The sequence below is a fragment of the Accipiter gentilis genome, chromosome 21 (assembly GCF_929443795.1).
Source record: "Accipiter gentilis chromosome 21, bAccGen1.1, whole genome shotgun sequence".
NCBI lineage: Eukaryota > Metazoa > Chordata > Aves > Accipitriformes > Accipitridae > Astur > Astur gentilis.
The window spans coordinates 16,435,443-16,457,039 of record NC_064900.1 but is presented as its reverse complement, the minus strand read 5'-3'; the positions used below and the strand labels follow the sequence as shown (position 1 = coordinate 16,457,039).

General features: G+C 49.6%; 1 protein-coding gene across 2 annotated transcripts in view; it reads right to left on the bottom strand.

The window, feature by feature from the left end:
- The window catches only part of IGSF3 (immunoglobulin superfamily member 3), a 101,635-nt gene extending 83,153 nt beyond the window's left edge, over window positions 1-18,482 (bottom strand). For both annotated transcript variants that reach the window (XM_049824524.1, XM_049824525.1), the window contains exon 1: window positions 18,015-18,482. In XM_049824524.1, coding sequence (XP_049680481.1) covers window positions 18,015-18,057 — 43 coding nt within the window. In that variant the 5' untranslated portion in view covers window positions 18,058-18,482. The remainder of the gene's footprint in view (window positions 1-18,014) is intronic.
- Between the last annotated feature and the right edge of the window lie 3,115 nt (window positions 18,483-21,597).

Here is a 21,597-nt window from a genome sequence, read left to right as displayed (position 1 = left end):
TCTTCAGTCTTCAGGTCCTACATGTTCAACAGCCAGGGTCACTCTTAGAATTGTCAAGCGTTATTCCCTGTGTGATCACTCACTCTCAGACAATAAGAAGCTTCATTTTGTTTCACAGCCAATAATGTTTTAATGTTGCTTCTTTTTTCATTTTCCTGCATGCTCTGCAATCCCTCCCAATATTAAACAGCTGAATGCCCCTATTATTGCTGTAATTCACCTCATAACATCCCAGATGCTTAAAATACTCTCCCAGAAGAAAAGCATGTAGAGCCCCAAATCTCACCTTCACATTATTCTTGCCAAAAGGAAACAACATTTACTACCCAGCCTTTCATTAGAGGAATTCCCTCTCTTTCATGAAGAGGTTTCTCAAAATAATTCTGATCCGCAGAGAACTTGGTTCCTTACCTTCCCTCAAATCTGCTTTTCCTGAAGAAAAGCAAAGCTGCCTGCTCTCTTCATGTGAAGCAAACGGAAGGAGGGAGCACACACAAGTGCCTCCCTTTACCTCTGAAGAGGAACTCCAGCATTTTGGCCCATCTTTCCATACTCCTGGAAGTTGCTTATTTGGCTCACTTCCATTCCCCTTGCTCCGAGTGATTCCAGGTTTTCCCTTACTTTGGTAAAGATGACATTTCAGAGTTCAGCACCCTGACTTTCCCTAGGGCCTTTACTTGCATGCTTTATTCTTCTGGGCAGGGCCAGAGCATCTTCTTTTCAACTTCCAAATCAGCACCCTCAAATAACCATGTTTGAAAAGCTGATGACAAACTGCCCTGCTGCACATCCCTCCCTACCTCCCAAAGCACATTGTTCCTCCAGCACTCCAGCTGTATCCTTTGGCATGGGCTCTGCACCTGCTCCCCACCTCCTTTTGAGCACGCAGTTCTGTAGAATGGCATATATAACTGCACACAGTTATAAAGTGTAATACCTAGAAATTAATACAGCCAAGAGCAGTCTCTCCCACTTCCTTCTGGCATGCTAAAGAAACATTTGTGCCCCTCAGCCATAGCCATTAGCATGAGAGAACATCCAATTTGCAAGGCAAAGCTGCCATCTTGTACCTCTTCTTCAGCAGGAAGAGCTTTCAGGTAAACAGCAAATTAAGTTATCCCCAAAGTCAAGTGTACTGGCTAAAAGCATGCATTTCTCTGAAACAATTTTCCCACCCCACCATAAAGGATCACAAAAATACAAAGCATGGTCATACAATAGCAGAGAGTTTTTATTCCCCAACACCCCCCCCCCCAATTCTTCTCATTTCTTCTCTGTTCACTAAGCACCAGCAAGATGCTGCCTCTCAAAAACTCTGTGATTCAGTTAGACACCATCCCTGAAAAAGAGACAGATCTGGAGAGATTCTTCAGCTACCTACTGCCTCTTACTGCTAATTAAGATGTCAGAACTCTTCATCTTCTTACACTGTAATTTATTAGTTTGACATGTTACAGAGACTATCAGCAGTTGTCACCAAATTACCAAGGCTCCCATTTCAAGTGGGAGGACAGGTGCTTTCTGGTATTTGGAAAGGAAAACAAAAAACAACAAAAAAAAAAAAAAAAAGGAGATACAGAAGCTCTTATATTACTATTGCTTCAAGTCTGGGAGGGAGAAAGGTGCATTCATTCTCTCTATGCACATTCATAACACAAGACTATTACCAATGAGTAAGAGGGACAATCAGATGCGATTCTCCTCCCTGGGGAGGAACAACCCCATGCACCGGGGCAACCAACAAGCTAGAAAGCACAAGAAAACACTTTTTTAAAACAAACAACCAAACCAACCAACCAAACTTGTGAGGGGTGACTGCACGCTGGCACAGGTTGCCCAAAGAGGTTGCAGACTCTCCATCCCTGGAGATATTCAGAAGCAGTCTGGACGTGATCCTGAGCAACCTGCTCTAGGTGGTCCTGCTTGAGCAGGAGGCTTGGACCAGATGACCTCCACAGGTCCCTTGCAACCTCAACCATTCTGTGAAGGACACTCCAACAGGACTGCATTCACTGCTGCTATAGGCTCTTATTTACCTTAGCTCAGCACCAAGCACCTACTCAGAGCAGCCTCACTGTGCCAGCTCCCCTACAGAGAATACAGCAGCAGAAACACCGTCATCCCAGGAAATTCAGTTTAGAAATGTGGTTTCACAATGCAGTTAAGCTGATCTAGGTACCAGCTGCCATGGAAAAAAAAGCAGTCTTGCTTTCCCACTTACTTTATTCCTAGCAACATATGCACTCCTCTCCCTGTGCTTGACCCCCATAGTGAGCTGAAAGAAGAAGAACCCAAGGAAAGAGTTATTTGTTTCCACTAAGACAGCAAGAACGCTTTGTTCTTTTGGGTTCAGGGATGGGGGCAAACAACCCTTTTCAGTAGCAGCTGGGATATTCCACCCATAGCTCAGCCATACTGTGAAACAGCACCTTCAGACAGGCAGCAGATGGGTCAAGAGAGGCTGGGGAGCAGGAGAGAGCAAGGCAGCATGAGAAGTGCCGCAGTCTCTATCTGCTGGGAGACCCTGATGGTGGGTCTCTAACAGGCCTTGTGGCAAAGCATCAGGTGAAGCAGTGCTGCAGGTGCTTGCTGCAGGTTACTCTGAATTGCATAGAAGAAAATAAAGGGCTCCAAGCCACCATTTTTAGCAAACAACCATAAGAGCAGGAGACTTAATGAAGCCTAGCTTCCTATGCCTTCAGGAGGGAGGCCGTCTCTGAGACTAATGATTTGACTTCAAGCTTCAGCTGGAGTTTCTCTGACAGCTGGCATAGTCACTTGGAGGCACTGCTAGAGCCCTTGAAGAAAGTCCCCTTCAGTCTGCTGCCACCCCCCCACCCCAGCTCAGCTACCTACTCTTCACAAGACTTGCAGGAACTCGTTTATCTCTACTCCCCTCAAATTTGCGTGAAATTGGCCAAAGGGCTGCCAGGTTATCCAGGAAGGGGCGGCAGACAAGGCAGCACGATCAGATAAGCCATCTTTCTCTGAGAACGCAGCCTGAGGAAACCCAATGAGAGGCAGAGGCTGGGAATCGAAAACCACACAGAGGGAAGAAGTGCTAGAAAAGACAAGGTAGAACAAGGCTATGAAGGGATTTTAAAGAGAAGACAAGCATCTTGCGTTTGGCAGGGCAGAGGAGGAGGCACTAATTCAAGAGTTCAGGGGAATAAGCACTCAACAAAAAAACCTGAACAAATTTCAGAGGCTGAAATGGATAGGAAGTGCTGCAGCTTACACTTCTTAAGCAGAAAGACTCAGGTGCGCACACATGCATGTGTGTAAGCGCCAGAGACAGAGGTCAAGATTTTAATTTGAATAGAAACGTGAACTTGTAACATCAGCAGAGAGAAACCAGTCCAATTTTTATTAGTGGATAAAATTACCAAGAGGCTGGGACTGTAGGAAGAGGTGGACAGTGTCACAGAATAGGCCTCTTATAGCCACAAAAAAGCCAAACCCTGAAGCTGTGCAGAGTATACTCATGAGGACATAATAGCAGCTGTGTCAGAGAGGCCGGAGAAGGCAAAGACAACAGGACTTGGAGAAAACAGTTCCAGAAAGAAACCAAAACTGGTTATCACAAGGGCAATTGCCAAGTCAAGGAGGTAATGCTAGATCACGACTGAGATGTAGAGCAGTGGGGGCTATTAAGAAAACCCTTGCAAAGTAAATCACAGACTGAACTGGCAGAGAGCTGGGAGGCAAGAGCTCCAGACAGAGCATCTCATGGGGTTTGTGGAGGACAGAGCAGCTGCTGAAGGAGGAGGGGATAAAGCAGCTTTGTATTGAGGGATAGAAGCTGCGAGTAGCAAAGCAAACGACAGAGACAAGGGAAAATGAGCTGGGACCCGTAAAGCAAGCAAAAGGGTTATAAAGTTTACGTTTGTGAATAGCATGGAGAAGGAGTACAGGGCAAACCCCCAGGTAAAGGCAGGCCCTTTTCTGTATGTCAGTCCTCTTTGTAAAATCGCTAAGGTTTGAGAAGCAAATCTGAAGGTGGAGAAGGGGCTATCCAGGCTGGGGTGGGGAAATACTGTTAGCAGCATTCAGTAAAACAGGAGCAGTTAAAGCATTTATGAGGAAGGAGGCAGAGGGAAGGAGCCGAGTGCTCTCTGAGATAGGGAGGTCAGTGCAGTCAGGAGACTCATACCAGCTTCACACCACTGCATGACAGCAGGAGCAGAGGCAGCAGATGGTGGGGCCGGGAGATGGGAGAGATGGTGGAAAAAGTGTCCCGGAGGGTGGCGGCAGATGCCACTGCATCAGTAGTGGAAACAGCTATGGGACACAAATACTGACAGAAGAAGAGGGGTGGGGGGAAATCTAAGTCCAGGGTGCAAGAAGAATGGTGGCACCAGAGATACCTGGGGAGGGCGGAAAGCAGAAAGACCCCGCAGGGGGAGAGTGGTGTTGGCTGAAAACCAAGACAAACAGAAGCCAGGCTGGCAAGCCAGGTATCTCATTATGGCACGGGTGATCCAGGCATAGGAGGAAGGACCCTGGACTAATGAATGGCACTTGCTGAACGAGAGAGGCCCCAGCCTTCAGCACCAAGTCAAGAACTACACACAAAAGATGCAATGGAGAAAGGGACATGACCTTAATGACCACAAGTATCCTTTGATGTATGGAGTCTGGAAAAAGCTGCAAGTTGGATATTTTCAGGATTATAGCATCAGATCAGCAACACCACACCTCGGGCACAAGTCCGAACACCTTCCTGCCTCCCAGAGCAACGCATCTTGGCACCCACGTGATGAGACGGGGCAGCATGGCCCAAGAGATTCTCTGAAGGCGATACACACCAACTTCAGCAAGAGCAGACTTGCCCCTTCGTAGGGCTGCAGGTTTATCTGAAGGCCTGGAGAAAGCACAGTCCCAGTTTCTATACACAGACTACGTGTCTGAGGGTGACTAAACAGCATTTGTCACTAAATAAAAAATCCTTCCCAGCCAACTGAGAAAAGAGGGGGTGAGGGGGTTAGGTGAGGTAAACCCTTCCTCTGCTGATACACCACACTGAGCGTCCTCCTGCCTACACTCCCTGACGAGCAGATGTATGCAGGAGTTTCGATCTTCAGCCACTTACTTAGCAGAGCCTAGTCCCCTCTGATCAGGGAGTTAAGGAAAGGCTTACATAGCTACCAGGAAGGGAGGCTTTTTATTTATCTGATTTCAACATGCCCAAGTTATCAGACTCTAGAGGAATTCAATTAATGAGAATAAAATTCTTGTTTGATGCAAATCTGGAAGGGTGGGGGTTTTTTTTCTGTAAATAGCTGTGCCCCAGAGATTTCACACTGATTATAAGCCTTAACAGTGACTGATGCAAGTTGAACAGATACAGCAACCATACCAAAACGCCACACATGCTCCAGACCTGTTGGGGACTGACAGGGAGAAAGGAGGGAGAGGCAGGCAGGGCCAGGAAGCTGGGAAAAGCAGGCCCAAAGGAGCTGCTGATGCCATCCCTCCTCCTCAGTTTACCGCAGCGGACTGCAAGCGGTGAGGGTTGACACCAATTGCATTTAAGCACCCACTAGCACAGCTTCGTGAGTACCTGCCCGCAGAAGCTATGAAATACCACCTCCAGACAACAGAGGCAAAACTAAACGCCCTGCACAAGCTGGCAAGGCAAGGCCGGGTCACCACTGGCAGGTGGCTGCTCCTGGTATATGTCCCAAAGCATGCAAAAGCCACCCCCCATGCCCGAAGCCACAGCCGTTCCAGGCTGGGGAGGTGCCCCCAGGCCCATTGCAGCCACCAGCTCCCTGCCAGGCCCTGAAGAACCTGGCACTCGCCAGGCTCCTGGCTGGGGCTTCCTGCCACCATGGCGTCCCCTGGGTCTCCCGGTGAGGAGGGAGAATGACCTGAGGGGACAGCGGGAGCGAGGGGACCGTGGCACACATTGCCTCCGACTTCCGCCTCAGGCCAGGCCATGAGAGAGAAGGCACCAAGTTGTCTCTGCCTGGGACAGAGCTGCTGACGAGGGGCACTGGCAGCTCTCTGGTGGGCTCCAGCCCCGCTGGCTCTCTGCCGGGGCCGGGCCTGCTCGCCCGCTACCACCCAGTGAAGCGGCACGAATGGGACCCGGCCCGTCTCCCGGGGAGGGACCACGGGGCTCTGGCAAGTCCAGGGGTTGAACCCAGCATGTTAGTATGGCCATGGGTCACGCCTGGGCCCGGGTTAGCCATCGGCACCATCAAAGAGGGGGAAAGAAGGAACTCTGACAGCAATACAGGCTTTGGAGAATTTTACTTGGATAATCCTCTCCTAAGGTTGGCTGGCTGGCTTTAAAGAGGACATAAGGGGGAACATCACAAACCACCAAACCAATAGGAAGCAAACACAGGGTACAAAACTTTTCTCATGCAAACATGTTTTTTTTTAAATCCTGCCATGAAGATAAGCACGGCTCCCAACACCAGCTTCCAAGCTGTGCTCGTCCTAGGAGATTTACCCAATGTTTATTCAAGGCACATTTCACTAAAACCCACATGGTTATATCCAGCCAGGAGACCAAACAAACATCCATAATTTCCTTTGACACCTCCTAGCTACACTGCTCCAACAAAAGAAACCAGAGTTGCTTTTTGTTGTCCAATACCATTACATGCCAACAAAAAAAGAAACTCCAGCTCCCTTACTAAACCCCTTCAACATAGCAAGTGAGAGAGAGAGGAATTGCAGGCTGAACCAGACAGAATCCATCAGCTGGTTAGGACAGCACCAATAATACCTCCTGGCTGTATACTTGGGTAAGATACGTAGGTGTTCCTATAGTCTACTTACACAGAAACCTGAGGAACTCTTCATCCTCTTCCCTCAGGGAGATTCAAGACATTTGAGGTTTAACAGCTGCAACAAACAGTCTCCTCTTACAAGCGAAAATATTCAGGAACAAGATAACAAGAGACACAGTTACTGAAACAGGATGAAAACAGGGAAAAAGCCTCTGGGGTCTAAGCACTGCCCTAACAACTGCAGACTGCTACTCAGAAAAATCTGAATTCAAGTATACAGCTCTCATCACCACTTGCACATCAAATAGGAATGGCAAGATGCAAATCTTTCTGCCTGCAAGAGAGGTAATCTAAACCACCATTTGTGAGCAACCTGCTAGCAATGCCACAGCCCCTGCAAACACACAGAAATAAAAATGTGCAAATGCCCTTGATCTTGTATTCATTCCCCAGTAGATTACTGTGCTGAACCCAAACATCACTACTTTTCTCTTTGGGGGAGTTGAGGGCATAGTCCTTATTACACTTGAAATGGCAGGAGAATATATTCTCTATTCAAATTTGATTGCAGACATGGGAGATGGGTTAAAAAAACCTAAAAGGGTAAGAAGGGAAATAATGCCAGCTATGCTCCTGTAGAACAGTTTTATGAACAGTATTTTACTTACTTCACAGCCAGGAAGTATAGCAGTTCTACAAAGCCAACTCAAAATTAGCAGATACATTTTCCCTGTACACTAGAAAAGAATGTGGATGCTAAACCCATTATATAGACAGCGAAGTGTCATCAGAGCAAAGAAGGTAAAAATAGCAGTTATCTGTAAGATGACTAAGCAAATGGATTTTCAAAAATATGCTTTCAAATACGACACCCTTTTCTTAGAGCTGCATACATTCATTTAGCTTTGTTAATTTCTCAATTCTTTCTTTTGATAATTTATTTTTGGCCTCCCACTAGCATACTTCCCCAGAAGCCTTGCTTCACCCTGCCCACACTCAACACTCACAGCCACGTATGGAGAACGATTTAGAAACTGATGCTGATCACCCCAGTAACTACAGAGAACCTCTACCACAGCACTTTTAGGATCACGTACATGCATTTCTTTTACATCCATCCACTGGAAAAATGGATTCCTGCTATCTCCCACCCTCATTTCTACTCCTTCCTCATCACCCCCACGTATCTCAGGGGTCTTCATAGCTCCACTGGCATCTTCCAGGACTGATGAACCCTCCCTTCTTGTGCGACCCTTGCTTCCATCATTTTTGCAGGCAAGCAACAGCCCACCTCTTTTCCAGGTCACTGTCAGTGCCCAGAGGAAGAGGCTAGATGTTGCCACCTCAGCAGCAGCAGTGGTTACAAAAAATGTGAGCCTCAGAGCTGGGTATTGCTCCTGCAGCTGCAGTGGGAGCCACATCCCCCAGCGCGTGCTCCCAGCAGCCAGGCTTAGAGGCTGCTGGCCTCAGCTACAGCCACACTCCTCTGTGCATCTCCCTCTCTTCCACCAACACCCAGATCTCTCCATAAAGAAAATTACCCTTTCCTCAGAGTGCATCTCTTTAGGGATTTAGTTGGCCTCCACACTGCTGCAATTGCTGGTAATCTGCATTTCTGAGGTAACAGCAGTAGTTGCTGCTTGGCCAAGCTTCCCAAGTCATTCCCCTGCCATGCCAAAGCCCTGCATATGGCTCCCCTCCAGCTCCTTCTCACAGAGAGATGGGTACCTGCTGGCACCCCAAAGAGCCAGCTCCTGCTGCCTGCCCCAACCCCTCATCCTCCAGAAGCCGAGCACAAAGCCCTGGGATGCCCTTCCCAGCAAGCCTGTTTCCAAGACTCAAACCCATTACATTGAGATCATTAGGATGCTTTTAGTAACGTATCCCCATGGACCTGCTAGAGCAGCTATTAGGTATTTGACACACAGTAAATCTTCCCTCACGCTCACCCCTCTCATCCCTACATCCTCCCCCAAAACAAGCCAGGCAAAAGATGGGGACAGACTGAACTACACAGCTCTGTGATCCAGATGAGAGCCAGAACTAGGGTGCCACCAGCCCAGCATGGGCAGGCCTCCGGGAAGAGGCAACAGATCTCTCTAAGACCAACCCCTCGCCTGCCCTATGCCACCCCACGCACCTCAGGGTGGTCTCAGATGGCTTCCCACCCTCCACCAGGAGGAAACCAACCTCCTTCCCACCACACGTTCACTGCCACCTTCTCCCCTGCAAAGGCTGGGAAAAAAGTCAGCCCAAGCACCAGGGCCAGGCACAAATCCAAAACACCGCTGCAGTAAGCGCTGCCACTCCTTTGCATGGTGCTCGCAGGGTAGTGAGGGTCCCCTGCCAAGCTCCCTGGAACCACCCAAGCCAAAGCAAACCAATGGCAGACCCCTGAGCATAGCAACTGGCATTCTTCATCTTTTACTTTTGCAAAGTTATTCCATTTAAAAGATAAATGGGATGATCTCCCGTGATTTGTCCCACAAAGGCAGAGGAAGCTGCAGTGGAAGCAAGTTTTTAGCCTCACCTCTCCCACCTTCAGCAGCAGAAGGTGGTGTACTTCCAAGCACAATCATGGGAAAGCCCTCCCTATGGAGTGGAAGGGGGTTAACCTGCAGCTGCAGAAGAACCATGCAGGCACAAGTGGAAAATTCAAGGAGTAGATGGGGTATAAAAGCAGTACAAAAAAGAAAAGAACAAAAAACTAGGCATCTCAGGCAAGACATGCACGAATGCAGGCAGGGTCCCTCTACACTCTAACGATGATGGCAGTACATGAGAAGCCACCTCTAAACACACCTCTCCTTACATCTAGGCAAGGGGAAGGAGGTGGAAGAAAAAGCTATGTGAGATAAGAAAGAGGAAGGTGTTTTGACATCCACATATGAAGATGAGCAGGTAGATTTACACCTACCTTGCAGCCCTTCGGACTCTGGACAACCTCTGCCGTACCGGCATCCAAGGCTGATCTCTGATCCCTGCTTGCAGGCAGGGCATCTGAAGCTGATCTTGTTCAAGTCTGCCTTATTTACAGCAGAAAGGAGCAAGTGCATGGAGACTTAAAGCATTTGGCAGCTACACACTCTGGATTAGATTTAACTGCTGACTAGCTCATGGCATGGGACTGATTAGACCTAACAGCTCCTTACACGCCAGTGACCCATAGATTAACTGCGCTGCTCTAACACTGATGGCTGGAATGACTCGCAGCAGCTCCAAGTTACAGTCATGTGGGCTATGCCCCACGAACATAATGGGGTGGCAAGAAAAGGCTGGTCCCATTCATGTAGGATAAGCAAGAGAGCTTGTGCAGGTAAGTAACACCACAGAGCTCAGAGTAAAAATCAATTTTCTTCTTTTCCCAACACCAAGAGTGAAATCAATCAGGGCATAGCAATCTCTTCTACACTACGCTCCCAACATGTATAAGAAAAAAGCAGCCTGCTTGTTTAATGACTGCAAGCAAAGCCTCAGCCCTAACACTGCATTTTTCCTCCAAAAAAACATCCCATGACACCTTTTAAGCCACTTTCTCTACTTCAAGGAGCTGAGAGCAGAGACAGAGCAACTTGCCTACAATTATATCTCAAGTCAAAAGAAAGCACTGGAATTTGCATGCTGTGACTCCTGCTGTAGGCACCGGATAACACTGCAGGCATAAAGGTCAAACCCTTCAGCAGGAGCTCTCAAGATATTGTCTGCAGGCCACAAGCAGTCAGCAGAAAGCTGGGAGATGGCACAATGCCAGCCCAGTTTCTCTTGGTATCCATGCCCTTCATTGCAAAGTGCCTTAGCACCTGGCAGGGCGGTTAAGCAATCATCCCCTGCAAGACAGAGCAAACATCCCTCCTCTGTAATGGGATTAGACAGCAGAGTAGGAAGACAGGGTACGGGAACCTCCAGGAGAGGAAAGCAAAGCTTGACAGCATATTCAGGAGGTGGAAGAAGCTGAGAACCAAGGATTGCATGAGAAGGGAGGGAGCCAGGGAGATGAAATGATATGGTGAGAGGGGGCAGAGTACTTTGAAAGCACACCAGAGATAAACACATTCAGATAATTGCTTAGAAGGGAATAAATATTAGTAAGTACTATAATTACCTTGAACACTTTACAAAGCTGTAAGAAGAAACATGACTAGAAGAAGGGCTGGCACACATGCTTGTTGGGAGCTCCTATTTCAAGCTACCAAGAAGTAACCAACAAGGCCTGACACCCAGGCTGGTAATTTCAGCCTGGCAGCCAGCCACAGCCCTTTGGCTAGATCCTAGGTACTGGGTAACCTGAGTTAATAAGTGCCAGATTCCAGCAGTACGACTTTCTGTAGTAAAGAGCTTCTGGAAGACTTTGGGCAACAAGCACCTGCCTTTTCCTGTGGCTCTTACTGAAGGTCCAGCTCCACTTTCAGAGAAATTTAGAGGAACCCGGGCAGATTCCTATGTCCCTGCTGATGATGCTGAATGGAGACAGACAAGAAGTCAAAATCTCAATTTATCTAAGCAGCCAAATCTTCATACCTACGCTGTAATGAGAGATCAGAGCCCTTCTTTCCCTGAGAGGCAAAGAAATTTTTTTTTTGCTTTTTGGGGGCTCACTATCTCATCTTCAAGCCTCCATTTCTCTAAAGGCTTCAGAAACCATCCATTTCACAAAGCAGTCTGGGTCAGTGCTGAGCCCCTCTCAAACACAGAACAGACATTCAGCACTACAGAGTCCACAGAAAAATGCATCTACCTCACCCCATGCATCCAGTTCCCTTCAAAAAGCTTATCAACTTTTGTACAAAGCCCAAAAGCCATAAAAGCAATGATGTGCCTCAGGCAGAGAGATCAGGGATGCAGCGGCAGGGTGGGGAACAATACCAAGCAAGCAAACAAAAAAATTCCCCAGAAAACCCAGATGCATCATCCATTCCCTGCTATTCCCCTGTAATCACAATGACTCCAGAGAGGAACACATTTGCTGGGAAGCAAAGCAATCCACTTTTGTGTGTGGAGTAGGGGACACCAGGTGAACAATACCGATTCGACTCGTGCCACTAGTTAAAACAAAACAAAACTTAGCAGTGCTACAACAGCTGTACATCAAAATCACCTCCAACCACATCAGACCCCAATGAGCTGTTTTGCAAGGGCCAGAAAAACAAAAGCCAGACACCAAACCAAACAACCGGCATTAGTGTAAGGCTCGACAGTGCTAATGGCTGCGCAGCTGCCCTGTGTGTTGCTCTGCGGCATATGCCCTGGATCCCAATGGTTTCTGCTATCCCAATGGCGACACCTTTGTTGCCAGAAACTGCACAGGAATCTCCTTAGTCCTGCACTTCAGCAGCAGCCTCAACCCTTCTGGACTGACAAAGTCTTACGGCTGCCAAGATCAGAAGAGACAAGGAGAAGCGCTAGATGATTTTTTGAGTCCCAAATGGAATCAACAGCTTGGTAGGAAAGGAGAAGTCACCCAAGAGGGGTGGTAAGTACACTGCTCAGGAACAAGAGAACAAACAGGGATGGATCCTCACTACCTCTGTTTCTTTTGTACTCGGGAGCCTTTGACGCTTTAAAAGCTACGAGTGTGGTGGAAGGCCCAGCATTTTGTAAGATCCATCCTCTAGAGCCTGTTCTCATCTATCGTTCCTATCAGTTGGGTTCTTCACCTTCCTTCTTCTCCTAGTGCTTTCCTTGGCTCATCTTTTCCCCAATTCTCCACTTAACAATGGGCCGCCTCTTCCTTGCCTGTGGACAATCGCCCAAAAAGAGAGTGGGAAATGGACCTGGAAACACCGAGGAACCACCAGCAGCAGAGAAAAATCAGAAAGAAGGAGCCATAGGAGGGTATAGGCAGTGGCTTCAGCCAGAAACTGCAGATTAAACAGTACACAGGACAGTGCAGGTGGCTTCTGTCAGGAGCCGGTAACAGTTAACAGAGTGGCTGCAGTCAAACACTTGGACTCACCTCAACCATTCGGCAGGACTGAGCAACTGGTCACACACCCTGGACCCATGGTACCGAGGCCCTGGTGCATGAACAGCAAACTGGGGTAACCCAGGTAAATGAATTCACTATGCCTTCCAGCCACCTGCCTCCCCAGCACCTCCCCTTTCCTTAGGCCCCCCATAAACATCTGCAGGACCATGTGAAAAATGGATCTACTTTCAAATCAGACAAGCCCCCCAATCCCTCTATGTATTTACTGGTTTTGCCAAGTTAGTTTTCAGACCAAGCAAGTCACTCCAACCAGTTCCTCACGTGAGCACCCTGGCCTGCACCCTCCCCATGCCCGGTAGGAACCAGCTTGGAACGACTCCTTTCAGCAGCAGCCCTGCTTTTTAGCGTTTGCGCAAGTACTGTGCGGCAACAGTACAAGTCCTCAGTGTCAAAGCCTCTCCCTTTTTGAGAAAAGCTTCCTGCCACTTAGCTCAGACGGTCTGGTTTTGTGCTCATGTTCAATTGCTTATTGAAATGTGACTTTAGCAGACACTAGAAAGGCAAGATTTCCTCTTGTCTCATTACCATTTCCTAACTAAACCTCCTAATGACAAAAAGCTTGCTAACACACATAATTCGAAACATGTTCTTAGTATGCTGATGGAGACAGGGTGAGCAACAGGTTAGAGCTGGAAATGACATATATGCACACAGACATCCTAGACCCACCAAAGGCAGCTGCAGACCCGATTTCTTTGCCTTGCAATTTGATCAAACCCCACTTTGTCAGGAAAGGCTCCATTTTAGCCTCTCCATAGCTTATAAGAAACAGATGCTAAACGTCTCCTAACATTCAACCAGAGAACTATTCCTTAAGAGGATTTTATATGACTAGGAAAGAGATGCCAATATAAAAATGGAGTCAAAACCAATTTAGCAGGTTATCATTAAGGAGTATTTAGCAACTTAAAAGCCAGAAGGCAAATCACAATACTGCAGTTTTCCAGACAGTGGCTGGAGGGCCTAAACATTCTCGATACCAGTAGACAAGTCAAACCACAAGCAGAGGAACCCTAGCAACAAGAAGAAAACCGAATTGTGCTCGAAAAGCTTCCCCCTTCCTCTCAGGCAATTTTCCTGGTGCTCTAAGTTTCTGGCTAGGGTCTGTAGAGTGCTAACTATCAGATAGCAAGGAGCACTCTTTCAGGTTATAGGACTCTGATTCACTTGAGTTAGACCAACTAAAACACCTCTGGCTTCATACTAGACTGTATAACTTTTGGGTCAATAGTTGAATCCATGACTGATTATGCAGGGGTAAGAAAGAAGCCAAGAGAGACCAAAAGGAAGAACTTTAAAAGAAAATTTAACACACACACAGAGTTTTCTGGTCCAAAAAACTCAATAAGCCTCCCAAGACAGAAGCGATGCTTTCCCTATCATCTTCTCTCTCCTGCCCCCCAACCTGTGGTCTGCAGTGCTGTTTATTCTGCTTTTCACTTTATATAATGGGTCTGGTAAAAGTGTTCCAAGTACACATTCGATTTACAATAAAAACTGCTTTAATAAAGACATCTAACTTGACAGAAGGTCAACTAAAAGACGACAATTCACATAAACCAAAACCTCCTGTATAAATAAACAGGATTTGCAGGAGCCTCAGGATGTCAGGCAGTCTAGCCAAGACTGCAGGGATGGAGTCTCCCCGTGAAGAATTACATTTGGGGATGCGCAAGAGCAGAGCCTGCCAGCCCAGCACCCATGGCCACAGCAGCCTCCCACCACGCTCGGGAAACCCAGAGAGCCGGCTGAACCGCGTGCAGAAATGAGGCAACAGCCAGGGCCATCTGCAGAGACCCTGTCCAACATTCTCCAAAAGCAGCAGAGCCACAGCCCACCCCAGCACACCCGGGATCGGTCCAGGTCCAGCACCACACACCATGGTGATCTAGAGGCAGCAAACACAGGGGTGAAGATGACAAAAATCAGCTTGCAAAACAAAGCTCGTGGCAGAGGACTTGGGCAGACACAGATGGAGAAAGCACGATCTTGGCCACTGTTGCTAACAATGCATCGAGGAGCAGATGAGGTGCCAGCAACATTCCTGGGCCGCTAGCTTTGGTAAACAAAAACCACCCCAAACCCCATGTGTGCAAACACCCACTCTGCCGTTTTCTCCGTCTGTTCTCCTCCAGCTATATTGCGTCTAGGCTTTTGTGTCAGCCACTGACCCCCTCAACCCCTGCGCCGGGGCAGGCAGCAGAAGAGCAGGAGGGCGCGCTAGCACAGCACTTGAGTGGCAGTCAACTGCACACTGCCGCTTCCAGCCAGCACCCCTTCACCTCCAGGAGACAGGCCTGTAAGATCACCCCTTCTTTCTCCAAGAATCACCTCTGCATCGTTATTTCACTCCAACGTGCTGTTTACAAGTGAGCTGCAGTTTCTAGACCTTACGAAGGCTCTACTCCCCTCTAGGAATCGCAAATAAATCACCAATTACTATGCACGAATAGAGAAAGGAAGAGGGTAATGAGTCTATGTACATATATACATATGCAATGTTTGAACACAAAGAGCTGTAAATTGCATTCACAGGTGGTATTCTGGAGACTGCACGAGACTCAAAAGCAGAACTATTCATAAACCAGTCACCGACATGAATGAATTCAGCATTCCCCAGAAGCCTATTGCGTTTCCTATATAATACACTATAAATATGAGGAGTATCAGACTTTGCATCCCTGAAAAAAAGAAGGTAAATCTTGCAACTACACACAGGATTAGCACTGGCTGGCACAAGTATTAATGGTCTCATCGCTGCACGAGGATTATTTACAGCACTTGCTCTATTTTCCCGTTTTGTACTTGCTGTGATGAAGTGCCACTTGTTTAAAGAACCCTGCAACAAACACTGCAGCAAGAGGGGAAAAACCAGCCGATATCTACAAATGTTACACCCACGTGCCAGATGTGGGTTTTCAAACCGTGGTTTTTGCAGTTACTTGGATTCTAGTAGCTAGTTAATGTTTGATATATTATATTAAATCAGCCACCATCTCCTTCCATAACCACAATTCCTCCTTCAGCGATTCCAATGAGTTTGCAAAAGGATAAGGAAAAATTGAATTGTATTTCTTTTTCTGCATACTCAACCCATAGTACCTTATCCATATATTCTAGCATTAACATTACTTGTTCGGAAACCAACAGTCCTCTTCTAGCCAGTAACAGATTTATGTAATGAAATAAGGCTTTTTACTCCAGTCCCTTTCCCACCAAGTCAAATGATGCCTCAGCTTTACAAACAGCAACCTAAAGCACTTCTGTGCAACTCGAGGCTTTGAGGCACAGTCACACATCCTCACTTTCGTTAAAACCAGCAGCTGGCAAATGCAGATCAACCGTCTAAAGAAATCCAGGTGAAAAACACCAAAAGAAAGCAAACTTCCAGCACGCATGTAGTACACTTCATCCCCTTAAAAGCAGCCTCGCATTTAACACGAGGAGGCCGGCACAATTTTTTTTTACAAACTAGACACGTCCACAGGATTTGGGGACCGCTGAAAAGCAACGGATTCTCCAAGTGACAGAAGACACTTCGCAGCTCATCCCTCAGGGAGGACAAAGGCACGTTCAAGCCAGCTTTCGGTCAAACCCAGAAAGCCAAGTTTCTAACAGGCGAAGAGTCGGGGCGGCCTCGGCAGCTGGCCAGGAGCAGGGTTAGCACCGCCGCGGGTGTACAGCGCAGGCCTGGAGGGTCCCACTTCTGTACCGCCGTGGGAAGCCTTCGGCAAGACGATGCCCTCTGCTGCTACGCCGCCGCATCAGCCGGGCGCGCTCCGGAGCGGCGAGCAGGCAACCGCTCGCTCCATATTAGGAAGCCTTAATCCAGAATGGTGTTATTGTTCTTCAACAGGAGACACTGAGCGGGTGAAGACAAGGCAGCGAGCGACTGCCGTTCGCCTATACCCGTCTTGCGGGCTACGACAGACTGCCTGTACTTGTGGAGCAAAGTCGTGCTGGATAAACTTAGCTTTAAGATGGCTTTTTTCAGGGAACCCAAGGAGGAAAGCTACTGGTTAAGGGGAAGTTTGAACCTTCTCCAAAACCATTTCAAAGACTCATCTCTCCTTCCTAAAGGCAGAAGAGAGCATGAAAAACCACACACACACACAAAGTAGAGACATGGAAGCACAACGGCAATTCGAGTAAAGGTGGTGTTTCCAGATTGGTATAGCAGGTATGTGACAATTCTCAAGCCAGTAAAATTGCCAGCCTTGCTGCTTCTTCCTTCAATAGCATTAATGCAGCAGAAAACCTTACCAGTGAAAAGGCAAATCAAAACAACTCCGAGGTTGCTCTGCTCTGTGCATGCACAGGCATAAAACAGCATGAGGGTGCCGTACTGTATTTTCCACAAACGTCCCCACCGACTCATAGTACTAAGCCAGGCACACGGGCTGCCGCAAAAAACGTAAGAGGCATTTTAATTGTCTTGTATTCTGCTTTTCCCGAATTTGTAGGAAGGGATCCTGCATTGCTACAGCATCTCTCACCCAACAGTGGGGTCCCAAAGGACTTTATAGAACTGCGTACAGTCATACCCTGGGCAGGCACTCGTAGGATGGGACAAAACCACACGTTTAACGGTTCACAGGGTACAAAACGCAGGCAGAAAGAGAAGGGACTACAGGAGGAGTTCGGAGAGACAGCACAAAGCAATCAAATAGCATTTTACGACAGCAGGGACTGTCTTCCCTCTACATTTCAACGTACTCGTCGAGAGCCGGGAAGAGGACTTCGTTTCTGCAGCCTACCTTACCCCAGGCGTTTGCTCTGCCTTCATTGTGCGAGCTCAACACCGACCCGTAACTCCCTACCCTCACGATTCCCCTCCGAGACGTCCCCTGACCCCAGCACGGGGCAGCCCCTGGCCGGCCGCTCGCCTTCCCAAGTTGACGCCGGAGCCCGGCGCGGAGGAGGTGCCCGTGCCGGTGCCCGTCCCCGTCCCCGCCGCTCCCACGCCCCGGCAGCCCGCTCCGGCCGGACCCCGCGCCGCGCCCCGGGGCTCGCCGAGGATGGTCACCGGGGTATTGCAGGCGGAGCCGAAACCCTGATTTATTTTATATATATATATACGTATCTATATACAAATATGCATTTATTTCCCTACCCCCCTCCGGCCGCAGGAACAGGGCGGGCAGTGACAACTCCCGGGGGAAGGCGCTGGGTATTTTCGGCACGGGTGACCCTCCCAGAAGCCCTGCGAGGGAGGGCACCCGCCGGGGGTCCCGTCCCGTCCCGCCCCGCCCGGGGGACCCCCTCCGGCGACCAGCACTTACCGAGGAGGAGCAGGGAGGCCAGCTGCGGCCGCAGGGTCCGCATGGCTGCCGGGGCGCGGGGCGGCGGCCGCCCTTACCTCCCGCCGCGGAGCGCCGCGGGGCGCCGGCTCCCGGGGCAGGCGTCGCGCCGGGCCCGGCGGCACAAAGGGAAGGCGGCGGGGCCGGCACGGGGAGGCGCCAAGGCAGGCGGGGGCATCGCCCCCGCAGCGGGGCGGCCGCCGCGCCTCCCTCCCCTCCCCGCCGCTCCGCTCCGCTCCCCGCCGCTCCGCTCCGCGCCGCCGGCTCCTGGGGGAGAGGCGGGAGGAAAGGGAGAAATCGTCTCGTCCGAGGCGCGGAAAAAAAACACCCCAAAACACGGGGAAGGCGGGAGGGGGTGGGGGTGGCGGCGCGAAGCGACAACAAAAAGACCCCACCCCGAAAAGTTATAAAAATAAGCGGGGCACCGCGCCCCCCGGCTTGGCCCCGGCCCGCCGCCCTCACCTGCCCGCCCGCCCGCCCGGCCGCTCGGCGCTGCCGCCGCCGCCGCCGCCGCCGCGGGGTGTCCGGCGCTTCCTCCGCGCCGCCAAACTCCTCCCCCAGCCCGCCCCGCCGCCGCCGCCCGCTCCCCCCGGCGGCGGGCGAGGGAGGCGGGCAGCCCCCGGCCGGCGGGCAGGGCGCGCTGCGCGGCCGCGGAGCCGGGCGGGGGCCGGGCGGGAGCGGGGCGGGGACCGGGGATGCCCCGGCTTGCGGGCTCTGCTGGGACAGGGGTCGGGGAGGACGGCGCGGCGCGGAGCGGGGCTTTTGGAAGGTCGTGGGGTGGGGCTGCGAGGCCGGGGGCGAGGCGGGGGTCGTAGAAGAGCGCAGGGATAAAGCGGGTTCCTTTGTTTTGAGGGAAAGAGAGAGTCCTCGGGCGCTCCTCGGAAAGGCGGTTTCTTGGGCAAGGGCATAAATGCTCCCTTTTATTCCCGTGCAAACCAAAAATAACAGCCGGGCTTTCCAAGTTTCGAGAAACTCGTGACCGTCCCGCTGCGATGCGCTCTTACCGAGACCCGAATCCAAGGCCGGTATTAATGCCAGGTTGCCAGATGTTGCTGGCACTGCTGCACTTGGGATGCTGCCCAGGCAATCAACGCTACATGTGTCAACGGCAGAAATGCATCAAAAGTACATCCAGGAAACACTGAAATGCATAAATACAGCAACACTGGGGACTGGGGTTTATGCTGTTTGTAAATAAAAGATGAATGAGAAAGCCCTTCTCAAGGGCGCAGATGTTCAAATGTCCTCGCAAACGAATCCCCCGGTTGCTTGTTTGCTCACAAACATAAGAAAAGTGGCCAGGAGCGACAGCAACAGCAGAGTGAAGTACCCTTCCAGTGCTCCGATCCTGCGAGAACCCTTTGCAGGAGACCCCTCTGCCTCCCCACAGAGTCCCTAATGAAGTCTTGGTGATACAAATGCAGGAACCCAGCCGTTCTGTGCCACAGAAAAGCAGAAATAAGCACAATCCCAAGCCATCTAATAAAAGATGCCAAGTCCTTAGAAGCTGTTCCCAGCAGAAGTCAGAAGCTGTCTGTATTACCATATGGACTCACTTCCCAACATGGCTGTCATGGCAGATGCATTGGTAGCCAGCTCCTAGTGACCCAGCAAATTCTGTTTCTGCAGGCTAATAATGTTAAACTGCCATTTTCAGAGTGGGAGGGTTAATTTGCAGCTTTGTCGTGCTCTCTGAACGGAGGAGCCAAAGAAGAGAATAATCAGAGACGTGGGAGTGAAAGGGTTAGCATTGTATTTGCACTGAAAATGAAACTCACGCTTTGGCCCTTACGCTTTAATTACATCAAGACTGCCTTCAAGTGAGACTTGGAAAAGGAACAGAGGTGATGATAAGAGTTGATAGAAAATACCAGTCTATTTGCCTTTTCTCTTAGGTGATTTGAGGGCTGAAACGTCATCCAGTGTAATATTGCTCAGCTTGCTCAATATTTTTCCCATGCAGTCTCCTATTGTAAGTCCTCACGAACAAGTCCATGAATATTTAGAGCAAGCATTGTGGGGCTACTTTGAAGTAAACTTCCAGCATCTTTAAATGGATGCAGGATAAAGATCATTTACTCTAATGCTTCAAAAGATGTATAACTAGAGAAATAAATAATAGCGAAAGAAAAAAAAGTCAAATTAAGAAATACAGGGCACAAGCAGGAAAAAGCATTTTTTTCAGGATAAACTCAATAAAAAGGAAGCATTAAAGTTTGGTGATACAAGAAAGCTGGTCTAGATGGAAAGGGGTGTAGACCACGGGCCCACTACATTCCTATACGGACAAATTATTTCCATCTCCAGCTGAAGAGACGTGGAGGAAAACAGTGGCATGATTCAGGTGAGTTCCTGGCACAGGTCAGGGACAAGCCAGGAGCAGACCGCTGGTTTCTTGGCTCTGAATACGTTGCTTTCGCCAGCTGGGCCTGTCGCAAGATAATGCAAGATGAATTTGGGTGCATTCTTGCTATTTCCAGGCACAGTGTGACTTTACAGCATACGAGCCTAACAGGAGCATAAAAATGCCCTGCAAAAATGTTATCAGATATTCACTAAACATTCACATCCTCTTCTCAGAGCTCTTGCAGGGTATTGCATTAATGCATAGTAACAATAAAAATATAAAAAGACCATGGAAATGACATTATAGCATTATAAGATTAATCCAATTCCAGTCAAATTAGATTATAATAAGAACTGTGTGTGCTAAAGACTATTAATGGGAACCTGCGTTTCAAAAGCTTCATCACCTTTGTGCGTGTTCTCCTCCCTGACCCCAATAATAAAAATAGCTTGGCGTTCACGAGAGCGCCCTTCTTCAGAGGACTTCACAAACACTCTCTGGTCTTTTGAGGAAAACATTGGCCTTGCTTCTGCATCAGTGGGGAAACTGAGGCTTGGGCAGGGCGGCTCTCTCAAAAAGCAGCCAGCCCTCCCTCAGGCTTGGCTCCAGCATTTCAAGCTCCTGCGGCGGGGCTCTGACTCCCTCTGGATGTCTGTCCGTCCGCGTGGTTTATTCACGCGGCCGAGCGGGAACGAATGCCACAGTCGCCTCAAAGACAAAACCGTTTCAAGCACAAGGTTACCGCGAAGCAGCTCTCCAGGAAGACAGATCTGGGCTGCCTTGTACTCCCAGCACAACTGAGTCATTCAGGAGCGCCATCCTCAGCAGCAGCCGGATCATTTTGGTCGGGCCAGGCGGTTGCTCTTTGGCAGCGGGATCGCTGTAATAGCTGGAGGCAGACGGGCGTGACTCAAGCAATGCTGATGATATACACATTAGGTCGCAACCCACACCGCCGCCGTCTTTCTCGTTGCTCGGTCACTGCCAGCAGTCTGCTCGGGCTTGCTTCCCCATCGCTCGCCTCGGCAGGCAGGGGTAGAGGCCGGACAGCGGGAGCTCACTCTCTGCGCAAAGGGGAAGCGATCCCACGTGCTGCCGTTCGCTGAGCTGCTCCGTGCTCATCCCGGGTCACAGGCGCTTCCTGCCAGCCCGGCCTTTTCTAGCGGGACAAGGGCAACCAACGGGTGCCTGCAGCCCGGGCGAGAGGTGAGACTGGGC